This window comes from Brassica napus, assembly GCF_020379485.1.
Source record: "Brassica napus cultivar Da-Ae chromosome C5 unlocalized genomic scaffold, Da-Ae chrC05_Random_10, whole genome shotgun sequence".
Taxonomy (NCBI): Eukaryota; Viridiplantae; Streptophyta; class Magnoliopsida; order Brassicales; family Brassicaceae; genus Brassica; species Brassica napus.
In genome coordinates, this window is record NW_026014261.1 from 28,424 (window position 1) to 45,892 (window position 17,469).

General features: G+C 34.4%; 4 protein-coding genes and 1 pseudogene across 4 annotated transcripts; 3 read left to right on the forward strand and 2 right to left on the reverse strand.

Moving 5' to 3' along the window:
- Nucleotides 1-5,055: 5,055 nt before the first annotated feature.
- Nucleotides 5,056-6,698, reverse strand: LOC125594788. Its single transcript, XM_048770866.1, has 3 exons — nucleotides 6,218-6,698; nucleotides 6,045-6,114; nucleotides 5,056-5,650 (listed from the first exon to the last, which is right to left on the reverse strand). The coding sequence occupies exons 1-3, from the start codon at nucleotides 6,430-6,432 to the stop codon at nucleotides 5,378-5,380; spliced, it is 558 nt and encodes a 185-aa protein (XP_048626823.1). The 5' UTR covers nucleotides 6,433-6,698; the 3' UTR covers nucleotides 5,056-5,377.
- A 160-nt stretch (nucleotides 6,699-6,858) lies between these two features.
- On the forward strand, nucleotides 6,859-8,155 carry LOC125594787 (40S ribosomal protein S7-like). Its single transcript, XM_048770865.1, has 5 exons — nucleotides 6,859-6,904; nucleotides 7,191-7,276; nucleotides 7,365-7,438; nucleotides 7,524-7,830; nucleotides 7,913-8,155. Exons 2-5 carry the CDS (start codon nucleotides 7,202-7,204, stop codon nucleotides 8,030-8,032), a joined length of 576 nt encoding a protein of 191 aa, XP_048626822.1. The 5' UTR covers nucleotides 6,859-6,904; nucleotides 7,191-7,201; the 3' UTR covers nucleotides 8,033-8,155.
- On the reverse strand, nucleotides 8,109-10,439 carry LOC106366405 (mannose-6-phosphate isomerase 1). The gene is given in 7 exon segments (XM_013806007.3): nucleotides 8,109-8,303; nucleotides 8,306-8,597; nucleotides 8,680-8,946; nucleotides 9,037-9,246; nucleotides 9,707-9,874; nucleotides 9,972-10,067; nucleotides 10,069-10,439. Coding segments are annotated over 7 exon segments (1,308 nt in total). The 5' UTR covers nucleotides 10,324-10,439; the 3' UTR covers nucleotides 8,109-8,283.
- Nucleotides 10,440-12,743: 2,304 nt separating this feature from the next.
- LOC106362772 (delta(7)-sterol-C5(6)-desaturase 1-like) lies at nucleotides 12,744-14,583 on the forward strand. Its single transcript, XM_048770867.1, has 3 exons — nucleotides 12,744-13,066; nucleotides 13,736-14,041; nucleotides 14,144-14,583. Exons 1-3 carry the CDS (start codon nucleotides 12,841-12,843, stop codon nucleotides 14,440-14,442), a joined length of 831 nt encoding a protein of 276 aa, XP_048626824.1. The 5' UTR covers nucleotides 12,744-12,840; the 3' UTR covers nucleotides 14,443-14,583.
- A 637-nt stretch (nucleotides 14,584-15,220) lies between these two features.
- Nucleotides 15,221-17,461, forward strand: LOC125594789 (annotated as a pseudogene).
- The last annotated feature ends 8 nt before the right edge of the window (nucleotides 17,462-17,469 follow it).

Below are 17,469 nucleotides of genomic sequence, written 5' to 3' on the forward strand. Positions count from 1 at the left end.
TCAACTATGTATTAAAACAATATTTTCATATTTTTGAATTTTTCTCAAAATCTATGTGTTAACCCCTACGAAAATAATGAGTTTTCGGTAAATGCTCTATATATTGAAGCCTATAATCTTTAAATTTGTTTTAAAATTTATAACCACATTATAAATTTGAATTAATGTATGCTAAACTCCTTTTCATGGTACATGGACATCGTTCTAATTTTTTATCAATTAATTTAGTAAAACTGCATATACTTTCTAAATTAGTGGATGAACCACTATAAAATTGATATTCCCTAGAGAAACGGAGACAACAAAGGTTTCAAACCTCTTTGACCTTTATAATATGTTATTACAGGATTCAACTATGTATTAAAACAATATTTTCATATTTTTTGAATTTTTCTCAAAATCTATGTGTTAACCCCTACGAAAATAATGAGTTTTCGGTAAATGCTCTATATATTGAAGCCTATAATCTTTAAATTTGTTTTAAAATTTATAACCACATTATAAATTTGAATTAATGTATGCTAAACTCCTTTTCATGGTACATGGACATCGTTCTAATTTTTTATCAATTAATTTAGTAAAACTGCATATACTTTCAAAATTAGTGGACGAACCTCTATAAAATTGATATGCGATAGAGAAACGGAGACAACAAAGGTTCCAAACCTCTTTGAACTTTATCATATGTTATTACAGGATTCAACTATGTATTAAAACAAATTTTCATATTTTTTGAATTTTTCTCAAAATCTATGTGTTAACCCCTACGAAAATAATGAGTTTTCGGTAAATGCGCTATATATTGAAGCCTAAATCTTTAAATTTGTTTTAAAATTTATAACCACATTATAAATTTGAATTAATGTATGCTAAACTTCTTTTCATGGTACATGGACATCGTTCTAATTTTTTATCAATTAATTTAGTAAAACTTCATATACTTTCAAAATTAGTGGATGAACCACTATAAAATTGATATTCCCTAGAGAAACGGAAACAACAAAGGTTTCAAACCTCTTTGACCTTTATAATATGTTATTACAGGATTCAACTATGTATTAAAACAATATTTTCATATTTTTTGAATTTTTCTCAAAATCTATGTGTTAACCCCTACGAAAATAATGAGTTTTCGGTAAATGCTCTATATATTGAAGCCTATAATCTTTAAATTTGTTTTAAAATTTATAACCACATTATAAATTTTAATTAATGTATGCTAAACTCCTTTTCATGGTACATGGACATCGTTCTAATTTTTTATCAATTAATTTAGTAAAACTGCATATACTTTCAAAATTAGTGGACGAACCTCTATAAAATTGATATGCGATAGAGAAACGGAGACAACAAAGGTTCCAAACCTCTTTGAACTTTATCATATGTTATTACAGGATTCAACTATGTATTAAAACAAAATTTTCATATTTTTTGAATTTTTCTCAAAATCTATGTGTTAACCCCTACGAAAATAATGAGTTTTCGGTAAATGCGCTATATATTGAAGCCTAAATCTTTAAATTTGTTTTAAAATTTATAACCACATTATAAATTTGAATTAATGTATGCTAAACTCTTTTCATGGTACATGGACATCGTTCTAATTTTTTATCAATTAATTTAGTAAAACTTCATATACTTTCAAAATTAGTGGATGAACCACTATAAAATTGATATTCCCTAGAGAAACGGAAACAACAAAGGTTTCAAACCTCTTTGACCTTTATAATATGTTATTACAGGATTCAACTATGTATTAAAACAATATTTTCATATTTTTTGAATTTTTCTCAAAATCTATGTGTTAACCCCTACGAAAATAATGAGTTTTCGGTAAATGCTCTATATATTGAAGCCTATAATCTTTAAATTTGTTTTAAAATTTATAACCACATTATAAATTTGAATTAATGTATGCTAAACTCCTTTTCATGGTACATGGACATCGTTCTAATTTTTTATCAATTAATTTAGTAAAACTGCATATACTTTCAAAATTAGTGGACGAACCTCTATAAAATTGATATTCCCTAGAGAAACGGAGACAACAAAGGTTCCAAACCTCTTTGAACTTTATCATATGTTATTACAGGATTCAACTATGTATTAAAACAAAATTTTCATATTTTTTGAATTTTTCTCAAAATCTATGTGTTAACCCCTACGAAAATAATGAGTTTTCGGTAAATGCGCTATATATTGAAGCCTATAATCTTTAAATTTGTTTTAAAATTTATAACCACATTATAAATTTGAATTAATGTATGCTAAACTCCTTTTCATGGTACATGGACATCGTTCTAATTTTTTATCAATTAATTTAGTAAAACTGCATATACTTTCAAAATTAGTGGATGAACCACTATAAAATTGATATTCCCTAGAGAAACGGAGACAACAAAGGTTTCAAACCTCTTTGACCTTTATAATATGTTATTACAGGATTCAACTATGTATTAAAACAATATTTTCATATTTTTTGAATTTTTCTCAAAATCTATGTGTTAACCCCTACGAAAATAATGAGTTTTCGGTAAATGCTCTATATATTGAAGCCTATAATCTTTAAATTTGTTTTAAAATTTATAACCACATTATAAATTTGAATTAATGTATGCTAAACTCCTTTTCATGGTACATGGACATCGTTCTAATTTTTTATCAATTAATTTAGTAAAACTGCATATACTTTCAAAATTAGTTGACGAACCTCTATAAAATTGATATTCCCTAGAGAAACGGAGACAACAAAGGTTCCAAACCTCTTTGAACTTTATCATATGTTATTACAGGATTCAACCATGTATTAAAACAATATTTTCATATTTTTTGAATTTTTCTCAAAATCTATGTGTTAACCCCTACGAAAATATTGAGTTTTCGGTAAATGCTCTATTTATTGAAGCCTATAATCTTTAAATTTGTTTTAAGATTTATAACCACATTATAAATTTGAATTAATGTATGCTAAACTCCTTTTCATGGTACATGGACATCGTTCTAATTTTTTATCAATTAATTTAGTAAAACTGCATATACTTTCTAAATTAGTGGATGAACCACTATAAAATTGATATTCCCTAGAGAAACGGAGACAACAAAGGTTTCAAACCTCTTTGAACTTTATAATATGTTATTACAGGATTCAACTATGTATTAAAACAATATTTTCATATTTTTTGAATTTTTTCAAAATCTATGTGTCCCCTACGAAAATATTGAGTTTTCGGTAATTGCTCTATATATTGAAGCCTATAATCTTTAGATTTGTTTTAAAATTAATAACCACATTATAAATTTGAATTAATGTATGCTAAACTCCTTTTCATGGTACATGGACATCGTTCTAATTTTTTATCAATTAATTTAGTAAAACTGCATATACTTTCTAAATTAGTGGACGAACCACTATAAAATTGATATTCCCTAGAGAAACGGAGACAACAAAGGTTCAAAACCTCTTTGAACTTCATCATATGTTATTACAGGATTCAACTATGTATTAAAACAATATTTTCATATTTTTTGAATTTTTCTCAAAATCTATGTGTTAACCCCTACGAAAATAATGAGTTTTCGGTAAATGCTCATATATTGAAGCCTATAATCTTTAAATTTGTTTTAAAATTTATAACCACATTATAAATTTGAATTAATGTATGCTAAACTTCTTTTCATGGTACATGGACATCGTTCTAATTTTTTATCAATTAATTTAGTAAAACTGCATATACTTTCTAAATTAGTGGATGAACCACTATAAAATTGATATTCCCTAGAGAAACGGAGACAACAAAGGTTCCAAACCTCTTTGAACTTCATCATATGTTATTACAGGATTCAACTATGTATTAAAACAATATTTTCATATTTTTTGAATTTTTTTCAAAATCTATGTGTCCCCTACGAAAATAATGAGTTTTCGGTAAATGCTCTATATATTGAAGCCTATAATCTTTAAATTTGTTTTTAAATTTATAACCACATTATAAATTTGTATTAATGTATGATAAACTCCTTTTCATGGTACATGGACATCGTTCTAATTTTTAATCAATTAATTTAGCAGAACTGCAAATACTCTTTAAATTCATTAGACTAACCACTATAAAATTGTTATTCCCTAGAGAAACGGAAACAACAAAGGTTCCAAACTTCTTTGAGTTTCATCATATGTTATTACAGGATTCAACTATGTATTGAAGCTTATAATCTTTAGATTTGTTTTAAAATTTATAGCCACATTATAAATTTGTATTAATGTATGATAAACTCTATTTCGTGGTACATGGACATCGTTGTAATTTTTATCAATTAATTTAGTAAACATGCATATACTTTCTAAATTAGTGGACGAACCACTATAAAATTGATATTCCCTAGAGAAACGGAGACAACAAAGGTTCCGAACCTCTTTGAACTTCATCATATGTTATTACAGGATTCAACTATGTATTAAAACAGTATTGTCATATTTTTTGAATTTTTCTCAAAATCTATGTGTTAACCCCTACGAAAATTTGAGTTTTCGGTAAATGCTCTATATATTGAAGCCTATAATCTTTAAATTTGTTTTAAAATTTATAACCACATTATACATTTCTATTAATGTATGATAAACTCTTTTTCATAGTACATGGACATCGTTCTAATTTTTTATCAATTAATTTAGCAAAACTGCAAATACTTTCTAAATCATTGGACGAAGCACTATAAAATCGATATTCTCTTGAAAACGGAGACAACAAAGGTTCCAAACCTCTTCGACCTTCATCATATGTTATTGCAGGATTCAACTATGTATTAAAATAGTATTGCCATATTTTTTGAGTTTTTCTCAAAATCTATGTGTCCCTACAAAAATATTGAGTTTTTTGGTAAACGCTCTATATATTGAAGCCTATGATCTTTAGATTTGTTTTAAAATTATAACCACATTATATATTTGTATTAATGTATGTTAAACTTCTTTTCATGGTACACGTACATCGTTCTAATATTTTATCAATTAATTTAACAAAACTGCAATACTCTCTAAATTAGTGGACAAACCAATATAAAATCGTTATTCTCTTGAGAAACGGAGACAGCAAAATTCCAAACCTCTTTGACCTTCATCGTAGTTATGGCAGGATTCAACTACATATATATTAAAACAGTATTGTCATATTTTTCTAATTATTCTTGAAATCTATGCGTTAAACGCATCATTGATCTCAAAGTTACAGAAAACTGCGGTAAAAGCCTTAGCTGGTGATATTGACTGATCTTTAACCTTACTTTCCCTCTTCATCTTCAATATATATCATACTTCAAAAACGAAATGGAGTTTTGATTCTGGATTTTATGTACACTTTGTGAATCTCTGTTCCTTCTTCTAAGCCGTGGCAGGTATGCATGAGTCCCTGTTTAAGCAATTGAATCCCTCAACTCTTACAGCTCCCTGTATAATCCCAAACTTCACTCGACCACAACCTCCTCCTTTGACACGAGATGAAGATGAAGATGGAGATGAGAGCGAGGGTGAGATAGGGTTGAGTTTTTCGTCTCCAAATCGCGCATCTTGAGCTAACGGGTTTGATGCTCTGCTCGGGGGAGACCCGAGGAAAAATGGAGGTGATGAAGCTACTACAGCGGACAATGTCTCATCCTACAGAGAAAAGAGAATCATTAAGTTCAGATCGGAATAATAATGACACATCTATTAGTGAATCCATTAAATAATTTGACTAAAGATCAATCTACATACACATGCTACATAGCTACGAGTTGATAAAAACAAAACAAGGAGAAGGTTCGTAAAAGTATTATGTACAGGGAAGAACAACAAACAATCATAACTCAGACACAGGAAGACAGGTGCATTCTGATGAAGCCATTATATACATGGATGTGGATAAACGTCTTGAAGCAACTATAATATAATCTAGCGTTTGGTGTTAATACAAAGAAACACAGATCAATGAAGAATGATACAAAACCAAAGAAAGGAAGACAAGTGACTGCTTGATATACAACGCACAAGGTTGAAGAAAGAGAGAAACCTTTCTAAGAATGATGTCCAAAAGATCTGCCCCAGCTTTAGAATCACATACATCCGCTGCTCCTGATTGACTGTTTAAACCCCAGAACAAAGCAAAAAAATCAGTATTTTGTTTTACATAAATACGATCTTTGTGGGCATAAAGACAAACGAAAGAGACATTATAAAACCTACCTAGAATGTAATAATCTATACGGACGAATAACGTTATTGAGGAGAATGCCAACGCGACGAGGCTTAGGACAAACAACGGTGTCGACAGAGTTACAAGAGACAGGAACAACAAATCCTATGGATTCCTCGGGAGACATGAAGGCGTTCTGCTTAAGGTTGCAATGATTCATCTTCGAACCACTTTTATCTCCAGAAGAACGCCTAACCTGTTTCATCAATTGAAACACACAACCGAAGATGAGAACAAAATTCGTAGCTTTTTTATGATTTCAAAGCTCAGAGAGAATTATTGTATTTAAAAGGATGTTCAGAAACAGAGAAGAAGCCAACGAATGCATTGACCATAAGAAACTAATTCCATAGAAAATATAAAAGGTCAAAGAGCACAGACGTATTGACTGGGACTCAAAACTGAAAAAGACCAAAGAAAAAAAACGAACAAGATAAGAATTTAAACTTTTATCAAACTTTATACGATATATGGTTACGAACACGCGCGCAGGGGAACCAAACAAAAGGTCGTTTTGATGATATACATATTGGGCTGCCTCCGAAAAACTGATATATAAGGCCCATTTATTGAAACCCTATTAACGGCCCATTGAGGGTGATAAACCCTTAAACCATTGCTTCACCAAGCAGTAAACCTTTGCACCACCTTCTAGGGTTCTTCGTCGTGTTTCTCTGGTACGTTTCAATGTATTTACCCTACGAAGCTCAATTGTTATGTCTGCCTTTTCGAGTCCAATCGTTGTTTTCTCACTCTGTTTGGAGAACGATGGTTAGCTTTAGTGAGAGCTATAATCCATTTAGAGTCTGGTTAGTGTTACAAGTAGAGTGATCTGCTTAAAATACGTTAGCTTTTGTAATCAATTGAGAACTAGGATTGATCACAAAGTGTAGCTTTTACTTTATAGCTATCAATCAAAGTGTTGATTGGATTATCCTTATTTTATTCTGTCTTCTGTTTTAGAATCTGCCAAGATGTTCTCTGCTCAGAACAAGATCCACAAGGACAAGGGTGTGGCACCAACAGACTTCGAACAGGAAGTTGCTCAGGTTCTCTCTTCTTTCTTAATCTCGTGAATGTGTTTTGTTGGTTTTTTTAATTTTTATTGGTTTGGTTATTGATTCTACATATTCACAGGCTTTCTTTGACTTAGAAAACACCAACCAGGAGTTGAAAAGCGACTTGAAAGATCTCTACATTAACCAAGCTGTGTAAGTACTCATTTCTAGAGGCTGCTATGATCTTAACTTTGGCTGTGTAAGTGTTTATTCTTTTTTCCTTTCCCTTCATGTGCAGTCAGATGGATTGTTCTGGCAACCGCAAGGCTATTGTGATCTACGTTCCCTTCAGATTAAGGAAAGCCTTCCGCAAGATCCATCCTCGTCTTGTCAGAGAGCTAGAGAAGAAGTTCAGTGGCAAAGATGTTATCTTTGTTGCCACCAGGAGAATCATGCGTCCCCCTAAGAAGGGCTCAGCTGTTCAGAGACCACGCAACAGGACTCTCACCTCCGTCCATGAAGCCATGCTTGAGGATGTCGCTTACCCTGCTGAGATTGTTGGAAAGCGTACTAGATACCGTGTTGATGGCACCAAGATCATGAAGGTAAAAAAAAAAGCTGATACATTTTGCTTGGTCTTTCATTGTCTGTTAAGCTCTTAGTTTAACATGTTTCTTTTTTCGGCAGGTGTTTTTGGAGCCTAAGGAGAGGAACAACACTGAGTACAAGCTTGAGACAATGGTCGGTGTCTACAGGAAACTTACAGGGAGAGATGTAGTTTTCGAGTACCCAGTCGCAGAAGCTTGAAGAGATGATTGTTTGTTCCATTCTTTGTTGTTTTGTCTGCTAGAGAGCTTTTGATTCTGTTTCTAGTACAAGTTACTTCACTCTTCCTGAAATTTCTATTAAAGTATTAAAATTTCTGAAACATTTATCATAAAGAATCTCACAAACAAATTGAATTTCTGGTCACAGAAGGGCATTGACACAGTTTGTATAATATTACAATAACTGAAGAAAAGCTTCACTGATAAACAGTAGCTTGTGTGTAGTTTCAACTATGGAGAATCCAAAAACTACTGTTAATTCCTGCTCTGTACAGCTTCAAGTCAGATGAAGACTTCAAGTGAATCTCAGTATCTGCAGGCACAAACAGAACATCTCCCATCGAAATCTCATCTGCTGAAGCGTCTGTAGACATTCTTCCTTCGCCTTGGAGCACAAGCAGAAGAGAAGGGCCTGGAACAGAGGGAAACACCGTCGAGGCTCCACAGGGAAGATCACAGAGATCAACCTCAAACTCCTCGAAAGGTGGGAGGTATCTTGTGATGTATGGTCGAATCCTTGATCCCTTTAGGATCTCAGGAAAGCCCTGAAAATTCAGAAATGATAACAACTCAGTAAAAGGTCTTGGTGCGTGCGTTGAGTTTGGTTTTTTAAGTTAAAAGGTTTACCAGTTTGTATGAGAGCATGGAACAAAGTGTTTGAATATCCAGAGGCTTGGAAGTGAGGCCAGCTCGTACTACGTTGTCTGAAGTGGCCATGACCTCAATGCACTCACCAAATAAGTACGCATGTGGCTCGTTTGCACCAAGGTACAAAGCTTCACCAGGATTGAGCTTCACGTAGTTGAAGAAGAATGCCGAGATGACCCCAATGTCATCTGGATACTGCTTCTCTAGCTTCAAAACAAGCCGTTCCTTGTCTGTCAGATGGCGTTCCTGCAATAAATCCCAGGGGAAGGATTTAGCCAGTTGCACTTCACAAGATAATTTGTAAGTGAAGGAATCAATAGAAGAAAAAAAAAAGACCTGACTCTCCATATGCAGACGGTGTTTCAGTTTGGATACGATTTGCTTTGTTGTGTCGGGACCTGCAGACATTAGCAGGGTGAAGATAGTTCGGACAGCAGATTTGACTTTCTCCTCATCATGTTCACTGATGCAGAAGACTTGGTTTGCCTCTTCACTCCCAACAAGCTCTTCTATCTCAGGAATAGCACGAATCACACTCTTAAGCTCCTGCAATTTTTCACAAGAACAAAATTAAATCCTACGATCCTGAAAAAAACAAGCTATCCTGGAGTTTTGGAAATGAATAACTCAAATTCATAGAATTACTCTCCAAAATCAATTTAGTTCCTAACTTTCAGTAATGTGTACTTGTTTTGAGATATATACAGGCAAAAGGAGGAAAGTCATATACGAAACAAAAGCCTAGACAGTGAAAAGTTCTCCAAATCAATTTGGTTCCTAAACACCATGAACGAGCCTAAAGATCTCTCTTCATCAAATCTAATCTCAAACCTTAGGCTCGTTCTTAGAACAGTAGCCTGTAGAGGAGGAGATGTTACAGTTATTAACAATAACTCATTCAATTATCATTAAAATTAGGACAGACCAAATAACATGTGCTAAGTGGGCCATTGGCTATAATGATAAACAAATATAAATAGTGATAACTGATAGATAGCAATGATACCTGTAGAGGTATAAACCCACAAAGAGCCTCGAACTGAGTATAAGCCAATGCCATCTCAGGTTTGTGATTATCATCTTTATAAAGATTAGGATGAGCTTTATGCAATTTCTTCGCCAAAACCTTATCTGGATGTGACTGAATCGACAAGGCCCTTCCCACCGACAACACCTATCACATTTCACAATGTTCAAACTCACATTTCTTCAACTCATAACAGTACAGATTCTGCAAAATCGTAACAAAGCAGAGATCTTTAACAATGTACCTTGAAGAGAAAGGGAAGATCGCAACCCCATTTCTCCAAAACCCTATCTCCAAGAGCCTCAGGGTTTTCAGCAATCCACGATCTCAGCGTTACGCCCATCGGAGCCACCATCAGCATCATCATCCTCCAAGTAACTCGGACCTGACTCGTGAGTCCCCATCCAAAGCTCCGCGTAAGGACGCGTCGAATCGATTGGTTGATCCGAATTCGCCGCGTAGACTCTGTAAACGAGTGAATCCGACCCGATTTTGCCCCAAGCGTAGTCCTTCACGGAGCATCTCAACCGGCGGAGCCGTCGTCGTCGATCCGCTTCGTAACCGCCATTTGCCTTGACGACAGTAGCGATCTCCATTTCCGAATCGAAGTTTCAAAATTCGTTTCTCGGAGATAAGTTTATTCTCAAGCTTAAGCGCCAATGGCCATGGAAGAAGACTCAAAGTTCCTGAATCGTGGATTTTTAAAATTTATAAACAGAGGAGGGTATGATTGCGATTTTAAAAAGTGTGGGGTCTAAATGGGAAATTAAATAGAAGTGTGGGGGGTGAGATGTTTAGCTTGAGAAGGTGGAAAAGTGACAGATGGCTTATAGGAATCACGTGTTTTGCCGACGGATTGAACGTCGTCCGTGGTTTGGTGGGCCGGTTGCTAGCTGTCCACGTGGACTGCACGATGACTCCTCACTCTCACGTTTTTGTAATAAACCGACAAAATATATACCAAAATAAATTTAAAAACGTTCTCATTTTTGACGATAATTCCAAATTATGTCTTTATATATATAAAACAGCCAAAATATAATCATCAACTGGGGAAAAAATCTAGCCGATATGTTATCTCTCTTTTTTTTAATCAAAAAAATTCTATTTAAGCCAAGAAATCTTCATTTTTACCCAATACTAATATACGCTGCAAAGAAGAGTTTCACCAGCAAAAGAAAAAAAAAACAAATCACATCGATTTCAATCTCATTATGACAACTAGCTAATCTAATTGTATTTTTCCAAACCATATATTCTATGCTTGTAGCTTTTTGTTTGGTCGACAATGCTTGTAGTTTTAAAGTTTAAAAAATTGAAGGAGAAGTATGTTTGATAATTGACTGAGTGGTACAAAACACACCCAATTCTTTCTGGTTGCATTGAAACGATTTGGGCTTTATTCATTAATTATAGTCCATTAGAATATATAAGGTTCCAGGCCTTCTAATTCGTTCGGGACCGCACGTGTGGGTTTACTAACTTCTCACAAGGTTCAATTTGAAAAGATTATACAAGTTTGGGAAGAATCACATATATATGGATAAAATGTAAGTGGGCCAACACATTACAGCGCAACTGAGTGTGAAAGGTTTTGGCATGATCTTAGGGGTCATATGCTTACTTCCAAGTGTTGGAGGCGACACGAGCTCAATTCTAACAGCAGATAATGGAGCGGCTCAGGGAGGTAACAGTGAAGAGGAAATTTACAATTGACTGCCATTGAATTAATTAATTTAATATAATTAACTATCATTGAATTATTATTTTGAAATAAACCGATTGCAACCAACAATCAATATCATTATTGTTCCAGAAAATATTCCTAAAATCAATGTCATTCCCATTAATTTAACTTAGCTTAACGCCACCTTACACTAACCATAAAGATATTGATCTTTTGATTCCAATAAATTTTCTTACTAACCAAAATTTGTTTTATCCTTTCTCGCAATGTTTTTAATTTACCACTTTACATAATGTACAAAGTGTACACATTATACAGTATATGTATAGATTGTAAATAAAATCTTTAATTATTTTTCATACAAAATAATCAAATAAAAATTATCCACCAACATTGCTAATAAGGTTACACAACATACAAAACTAAGTTATAGTTTTTTTTAAATAATTTTGTTATGTATAAACAAAATGAAAAAAATGTATATAAATAGAAAAAATACCCACACACCAAACTCTAGTTTAGTATTAAATCTAAAACAACGGCTCCTTATATTAAACTAGTCATCAAAAGCACATTATTTACATTTGCTGCTGCTCTTCGTATAATTCATAGTTTCAGATCTTCTCTCTATGTTTGGTTATGAAGATTTCCAATATTTACCAATTGAGTTTTCTCTGAATTATTATCCTTTGTTTTGATCTGCTAGTGTATATTGGTTCCACAGATTCTCATTTTCACAAAATAATATTTATTATAAATTGTTATAAATGAGTAATAAGAATTTATAAATGGTAAATATTTATAAAATTTCTTGAGTGATGTAGTAGATATTGCATAGGCCGCCCATAAAGCCTGTTACGAAATCTAGAGCATTTGAAGTAGGTTATGAAAAATCAAAGCCTTGTTTGTAAAAATCAATCAATCTCCATCGGATGAATACATATGGAATTGGTCACACAAATAACAAATGTTACAAACATCCATGTTATTGTTTTATAATCTACTAAACTGGAAGTTTGTTTTAAGGTAGTTCAAGTGTGTTTGATAATTGAAACGATTTGGTTCTGGACTAGTTTGGGCTTTATAATTTGGGCTATTAATTATTGCCCATTAGAATATAATGAGTCCCAGGCCTTTTAATTCGTTCGGACCGCACGTGCAGACACAATGAGGGTTTACGGACTCTATGTAGAAGTACGAGGTTCAATTTGTAAATACAATAAACGTTGGGAAGAATTAAGCTATTTCGATAAAGTCAAAGTGGGCCAACGCATTACAGCCCGAGTGTGAAAGTTTTTACGCATGCATTTAGTTCAATTGACTTGTTCCACTTCAGGACAAGTTAAGTACAGAAAAAAAAAAAAAAAAAAACACTCCGGCGAATCTTCTCTCGTTTTCCGCACCGATTATCGGACGGTGGGTTGAAATGGCGGTGGACAGTGAGTATCTGATGCAGTTTGTGGAAGAAACCTCGTTTTACAATCGCATTGTTCTGAGTCACCTCTTGCCGTCGAATCTGTGGGATCCATTACCTCATTTTCTCCAGACATGGCTCCGGAACTACCTCGCTGGAACACTGCTCTACTTCATCTCAGGCTTTCTCTGGTGCTTCTACATCTATTACCTCAAACTTAACGTTTATCTCCCCAGAGGTGATTTTAAAAGCTTCTTGAATTAGTTTCCTGTGGTGATCTCGATCTTGGAGTTTAGTGTTCGATCCTGCCATGGTCTGATTGGTTCATGTCAGTTTTTCAGAAAAAAAGGAAAGTTTTATTTTTGTTTCTAATACTTAGCATCTGAATGATGAATGTCATGTTAGACTTTACATGTTTTTGGTTTGGTAGTTCACTTTCTTCGTCATGAAAATAAACCTCAATAGCTAATTTTTCAGTTTAAGTCTGAATGAATATATGGATGAAATTTGAACTCAGTTGTAATAATTATGTTGAAACTGATGAACTATGTGTTTTACTTCTGATGATGTCTCTTGCTTGATGAGGTTTATGATAGAGTAGACTCTTTAGCTCTGTGCTTGCGTTATATACCTTTGCTTGGTTACAATTCTCTCTATCTTTGGGCTTGATATAAAAGTTCTTAGGCAATAATACTTCACATTACCTCTAATTAAATTGCTAGTTGCAATGGTTGTCTACGTTGAATCTTGACTTCATTCGATATTATGAATGTGTGTTCTGCTTGATCTATGAAACTTTTTCAGGCTAACAATATAGCAGAGTTTCTGTGATAAAATTTGTAGAAGTATAGTGTTTTGTTTTAGTTTGAAATCTTTTTTATTTTTTGATAATCTACTTTGTGATTAGAGGCCATTCCTACAAGAAAGGCTATGCTTTTACAAATATCTGTGGCAATGAAGGCGATGCCTTGGTACACTCTGCTTCCAACTGTATCCGAGTACATGATCGAAAGTGGTTGGACCAAATGTTACTCTAGAATAGGCGAAGTCAGCTGGTTCCTCTACTTTGTTTCCATCGCTGTCTACCTTGTTCTAGTCGAGTTTGGTATTTATTGGATGCACAGAGAGCTTCATGACATTAAGCCTCTCTACAAGTATCTCCATGCCACCCATCATATCTACAACAAGCAGAACACACTCTCTCCCTTTGCCGGTAAGTATATATATATATATATATATATGTCTTTAATGCTTTAGTCATATGGCAAAGATTTGGTAGCATTCAGTTTCTTACCAGTTTTTGGTTTTCTTTCAGGGCTTGCGTTTCATCCACTAGACGGGATACTTCAGGCAGTACCGCATGTGGTAGCTCTGTTCATAGTGCCGATTCATTTCACAACCCATCTAGGTCTCTTGTTCATGGAAGCGATATGGACAGCGAACATACATGACTGCATCCACGGCAACATTTGGCCTGTGATGGGTGCAGGGTACCATACGATACACCACACCACGTACAAGCATAACTATGGTCATTACACCATATGGATGGATTGGATGTTTGGCTCTCTTAGAGACCCTCTCTTACAAGAAGATGACAACAAAGCAGAGTGAGAATGCCCGTTTGTGTGTTCAAAGTTTCAACCTTGTTAAGCTATTCGTATTCGTCACGTGAGTGTCTCTGACAAACGGTTTTAGTTATTTTTGTTTTAGAGACAATGACTAGTTTACATTCAGAGGCAGCTCTTCATTCTTTACACCTGTAAGGTTAAGGTTAGGTGAGGTTGCTGAAGATGTTTTTAATCCAAAAACAAGAAAAGCACCAAAAGAGAATAATAAGAAGAAAATAGAAAACATTCAAAAATTCAAAAAAACATAACAGCTGAAGAAAATTAAAGGCCTAAACTTGACATAATTGGAACCCAATCAGTGACCTAAACAGTGTACATACAATTGTGTACATACAATTGTATTCATTCACCATCAATGCATCAAAACGCGTGCTTTCTCTGTTTCATCCGCCACGGAACTATATAACTAGGGGAATACACCTTTGTCACTAACCCACGTTTTCTTCATCAGCATCAAAGCAACGAATCGATCAGCATCAGGTAAAAAAAACTCCTCCTTTTCTCTCTGCTTTTTTTTTTTACACACGAAGACGAACAGAGTCCGGTAATTTTCGTTTCAGTTAAAAAACATCATTTCTTTGCATCATATCCATGGAGGGGGAATAAAGGTTGTTCCTTCACATGTGTTTTTTTTGTTGTTGTGTAGACAGACATATACAAGTATTTATTTTTCTCCCACTTGTGTAGATTATGATTGTCCCCACAAGAGTCACTGTGTATGGCTCCTTCAATACTATCAGTTCCTGTCCTTTTTTCTCCAGCTAGATCTTCTTTTTATTTTTCCTCTTCTTCTTCAGCTAACTAATTTCTGTGGCTTTTTTAACTGCTACGATGCCTTTTCCGCGTTTTCTGAATTTTGGTGGGCTTTTTCAGGTTTGTTGATTCTTGCTAGTGATTTTGGGAAAGGTTTTTAAATTGGTGGGTTTTCTCACTTCAAATTGATACGTTCCTTCAAATGTGTGTTTTAGGTTTCTACCCATTATTTAGGTGAAGTTACCCCTTTTTTTTTTTTTCTTTTTTTTATCGATTCTTGCTATAGGTTTGCAATAGTATCGAGTCAATGACTTTTGGTTCCAGACTTGTGGTTCTGTGTTTAGATTTCTTTATATATTTGGGGGGTTTCTTGTAAACTTTAGTTTCCAGCTTGAACATTGGAATAGTTATTGTATTAAGGTGGTTAACGTAGAAGAAAGACTTTTTTCAGATCAGAAGAAACCATTTATTTATGGCAATAATGACTTTGTGATCATATAACACTATAACAGATAATGATCAGTTGAATTGTAGAATCACCAAGTCGTTAAAGAACGTTGTCAGTGGAATTGGTAGTTTTGTTAAGTTTTCTTAGTACTAAGCTTCTGTTATTTTTGTGCAATTTATGCAAGCTGGTTAGTGATTAGATAGGTTGATTCAAGACAATCATAGTCTTTAATAATACCACTTGTATAAACTGACTCTACAACCAAGTCACCTTCCATAAGCATTATCAAGTAGATATATCTTTGTTTCAGTTGAGTTAAAGTACACATGCTCAGGAATGTTAATTGTCTTAAAAATCTTGTTTCTTGATATTTGGGGGTGTTCTCTTTGTCTTTCCCTTGCAAAACTTTTTACACGGAAGAGTTTGTGATTCCTGGGATGATCTTAGGCTGTCACAAACCGGGAACCTGAGATTTCTGTGACTGCTGATAATTGGGTCTCACCATCTGACATTCCACTCATAGAACCTTTTAGTAAAGAGGTACCTCTTATTGTATTTGTCTCTTGGTCTTGTCCATGTCAAAACGTCCTTGTTGATGAATTTAATTCAAGACAACACTTCTTTTTACGTAGCTCAGTTATGCTACAAGTAGATTTTGTAGCGAGTCCATGTTGCTATTTTCACACACTGCACGTACCTTTCTTGCTTAGATGTTTGTTTTTTTCCATCTCTATGACCGCTTCAAAACATAGAGAAAAAAATGGAAGATTATGCTATTAATGTCATATTTTAATGTCTCCAAGCAGCACAAGATGAGGGAGGCACAGCTAGGCGCGCACACTGTGAGGTCCCATGGAATGACACTCGCAAGGACCCACATGCACGACTGGATCATACTCGTACTACTCGTTGTGTCCTCGAGTGTATCCTCCTCATAATCCACCCGTTTTACCGCTTTGTCGGTAAAGACATGATGACTGATCTAAGCTACCCTCTAAAGAGTAACACCGTACCAATCTGGTCTGTCCCGGTAAGTAACCCTTCCTGAACTCAACCTCTCACATTTTTCACAATATAAAAACCATTTATTTCTTCTAAAATGACAGGTCTATGCAATGCTGCTGCCATTGGTGATCTTCATATCTATCTACTTCCGTAGAAGAGACGTATACGATCTTCACCACGCGGTGCTAGGTCTGTTATACTCTGTTCTGGTGACGGCAGTGCTTACAGATTCGATAAAGAACGCAGTTGGTAGACCACGCCCTGACTTCTTCTGGCGTTGTTTTCCTGATGGCAAAGCTGTAAGTGTTTTTTTTTTTTTTACTATTGTGTGTTTTTTAGTTCATGTTCTGTCTCTTGAGTTTTGTTTTTTTTTGCTTCTCAGGTTTACGATACCCTTGGAGATGTGATATGCCATGTGATAAAAGTTCATAAGGGAAGGGCACAAAAGCTTCCCAAGCGGACACACCTCTTGTAAGACACACAAAAGCCTAATGTTTATTATTACTTTTTCTTCAGAATTTTGACAAAAAGATTGTTTGTTTTGGCCTTTTGTAGGGTCTTTTGCGGGTCTAGGATTCTTGTCGCTGTATTTATCAGGGAAGATTCAAGCGTTTGACGGTAAAGGCCACGTTGCGAAGCTATGCATTGTTATACTACCCCTTTGCTAGTTGCGGCGGCTCTTGTTGGTATATCCCGTGTGGATGACTATTGGCATCACTGGCAAGACGTCTTTGCAGGAGGCTTGCTAGGTTTGCTTGTTTTCACTCTCTACTCAAACTTTTTTCCCTTTGAACATCATACAAA

Excerpts from the sequence above, each read along its gene's own strand:
- LOC125594787 (XM_048770865.1), top strand. The coding sequence starts at position 7,202 with ATGTTCTCTGCTCAGAACAAGATCCACAAGGACAAGGGTGTGGCACCA. Across the intron at positions 7,439-7,523 it reads CTCTACATTAACCAAGCTGT|TCAGATGGATTGTTCTGGCA; the intron begins GTAAGTACTCAT and ends CTTCATGTGCAG. Across the intron at positions 7,831-7,912 it reads ATGGCACCAAGATCATGAAG|GTGTTTTTGGAGCCTAAGGA; the intron begins GTAAAAAAAAAA and ends TTTTTTCGGCAG.
- LOC106362772 (XM_048770867.1), top strand. The coding sequence starts at position 12,841 with ATGGCGGTGGACAGTGAGTATCTGATGCAGTTTGTGGAAGAAACCTCG. Across the intron at positions 13,067-13,735 it reads TAACGTTTATCTCCCCAGAG|AGGCCATTCCTACAAGAAAG; the intron begins GTGATTTTAAAA and ends CTTTGTGATTAG. Across the intron at positions 14,042-14,143 it reads CACACTCTCTCCCTTTGCCG|GGCTTGCGTTTCATCCACTA; the intron begins GTAAGTATATAT and ends GTTTTCTTTCAG.
- LOC125594788 (XM_048770866.1), bottom strand. The coding sequence starts at position 6,432 with ATGAAACAGGTTAGGCGTTCTTCTGGAGATAAAAGTGGTTCGAAGATG. Across the intron at positions 6,115-6,217 it reads TATAGATTATTACATTCTAG|TCAATCAGGAGCAGCGGATG; the intron begins GTAGGTTTTATA and ends GGGTTTAAACAG. Across the intron at positions 5,651-6,044 it reads TGGACATCATTCTTAGAAAG|GATGAGACATTGTCCGCTGT; the intron begins GTTTCTCTCTTT and ends TTTTCTCTGTAG.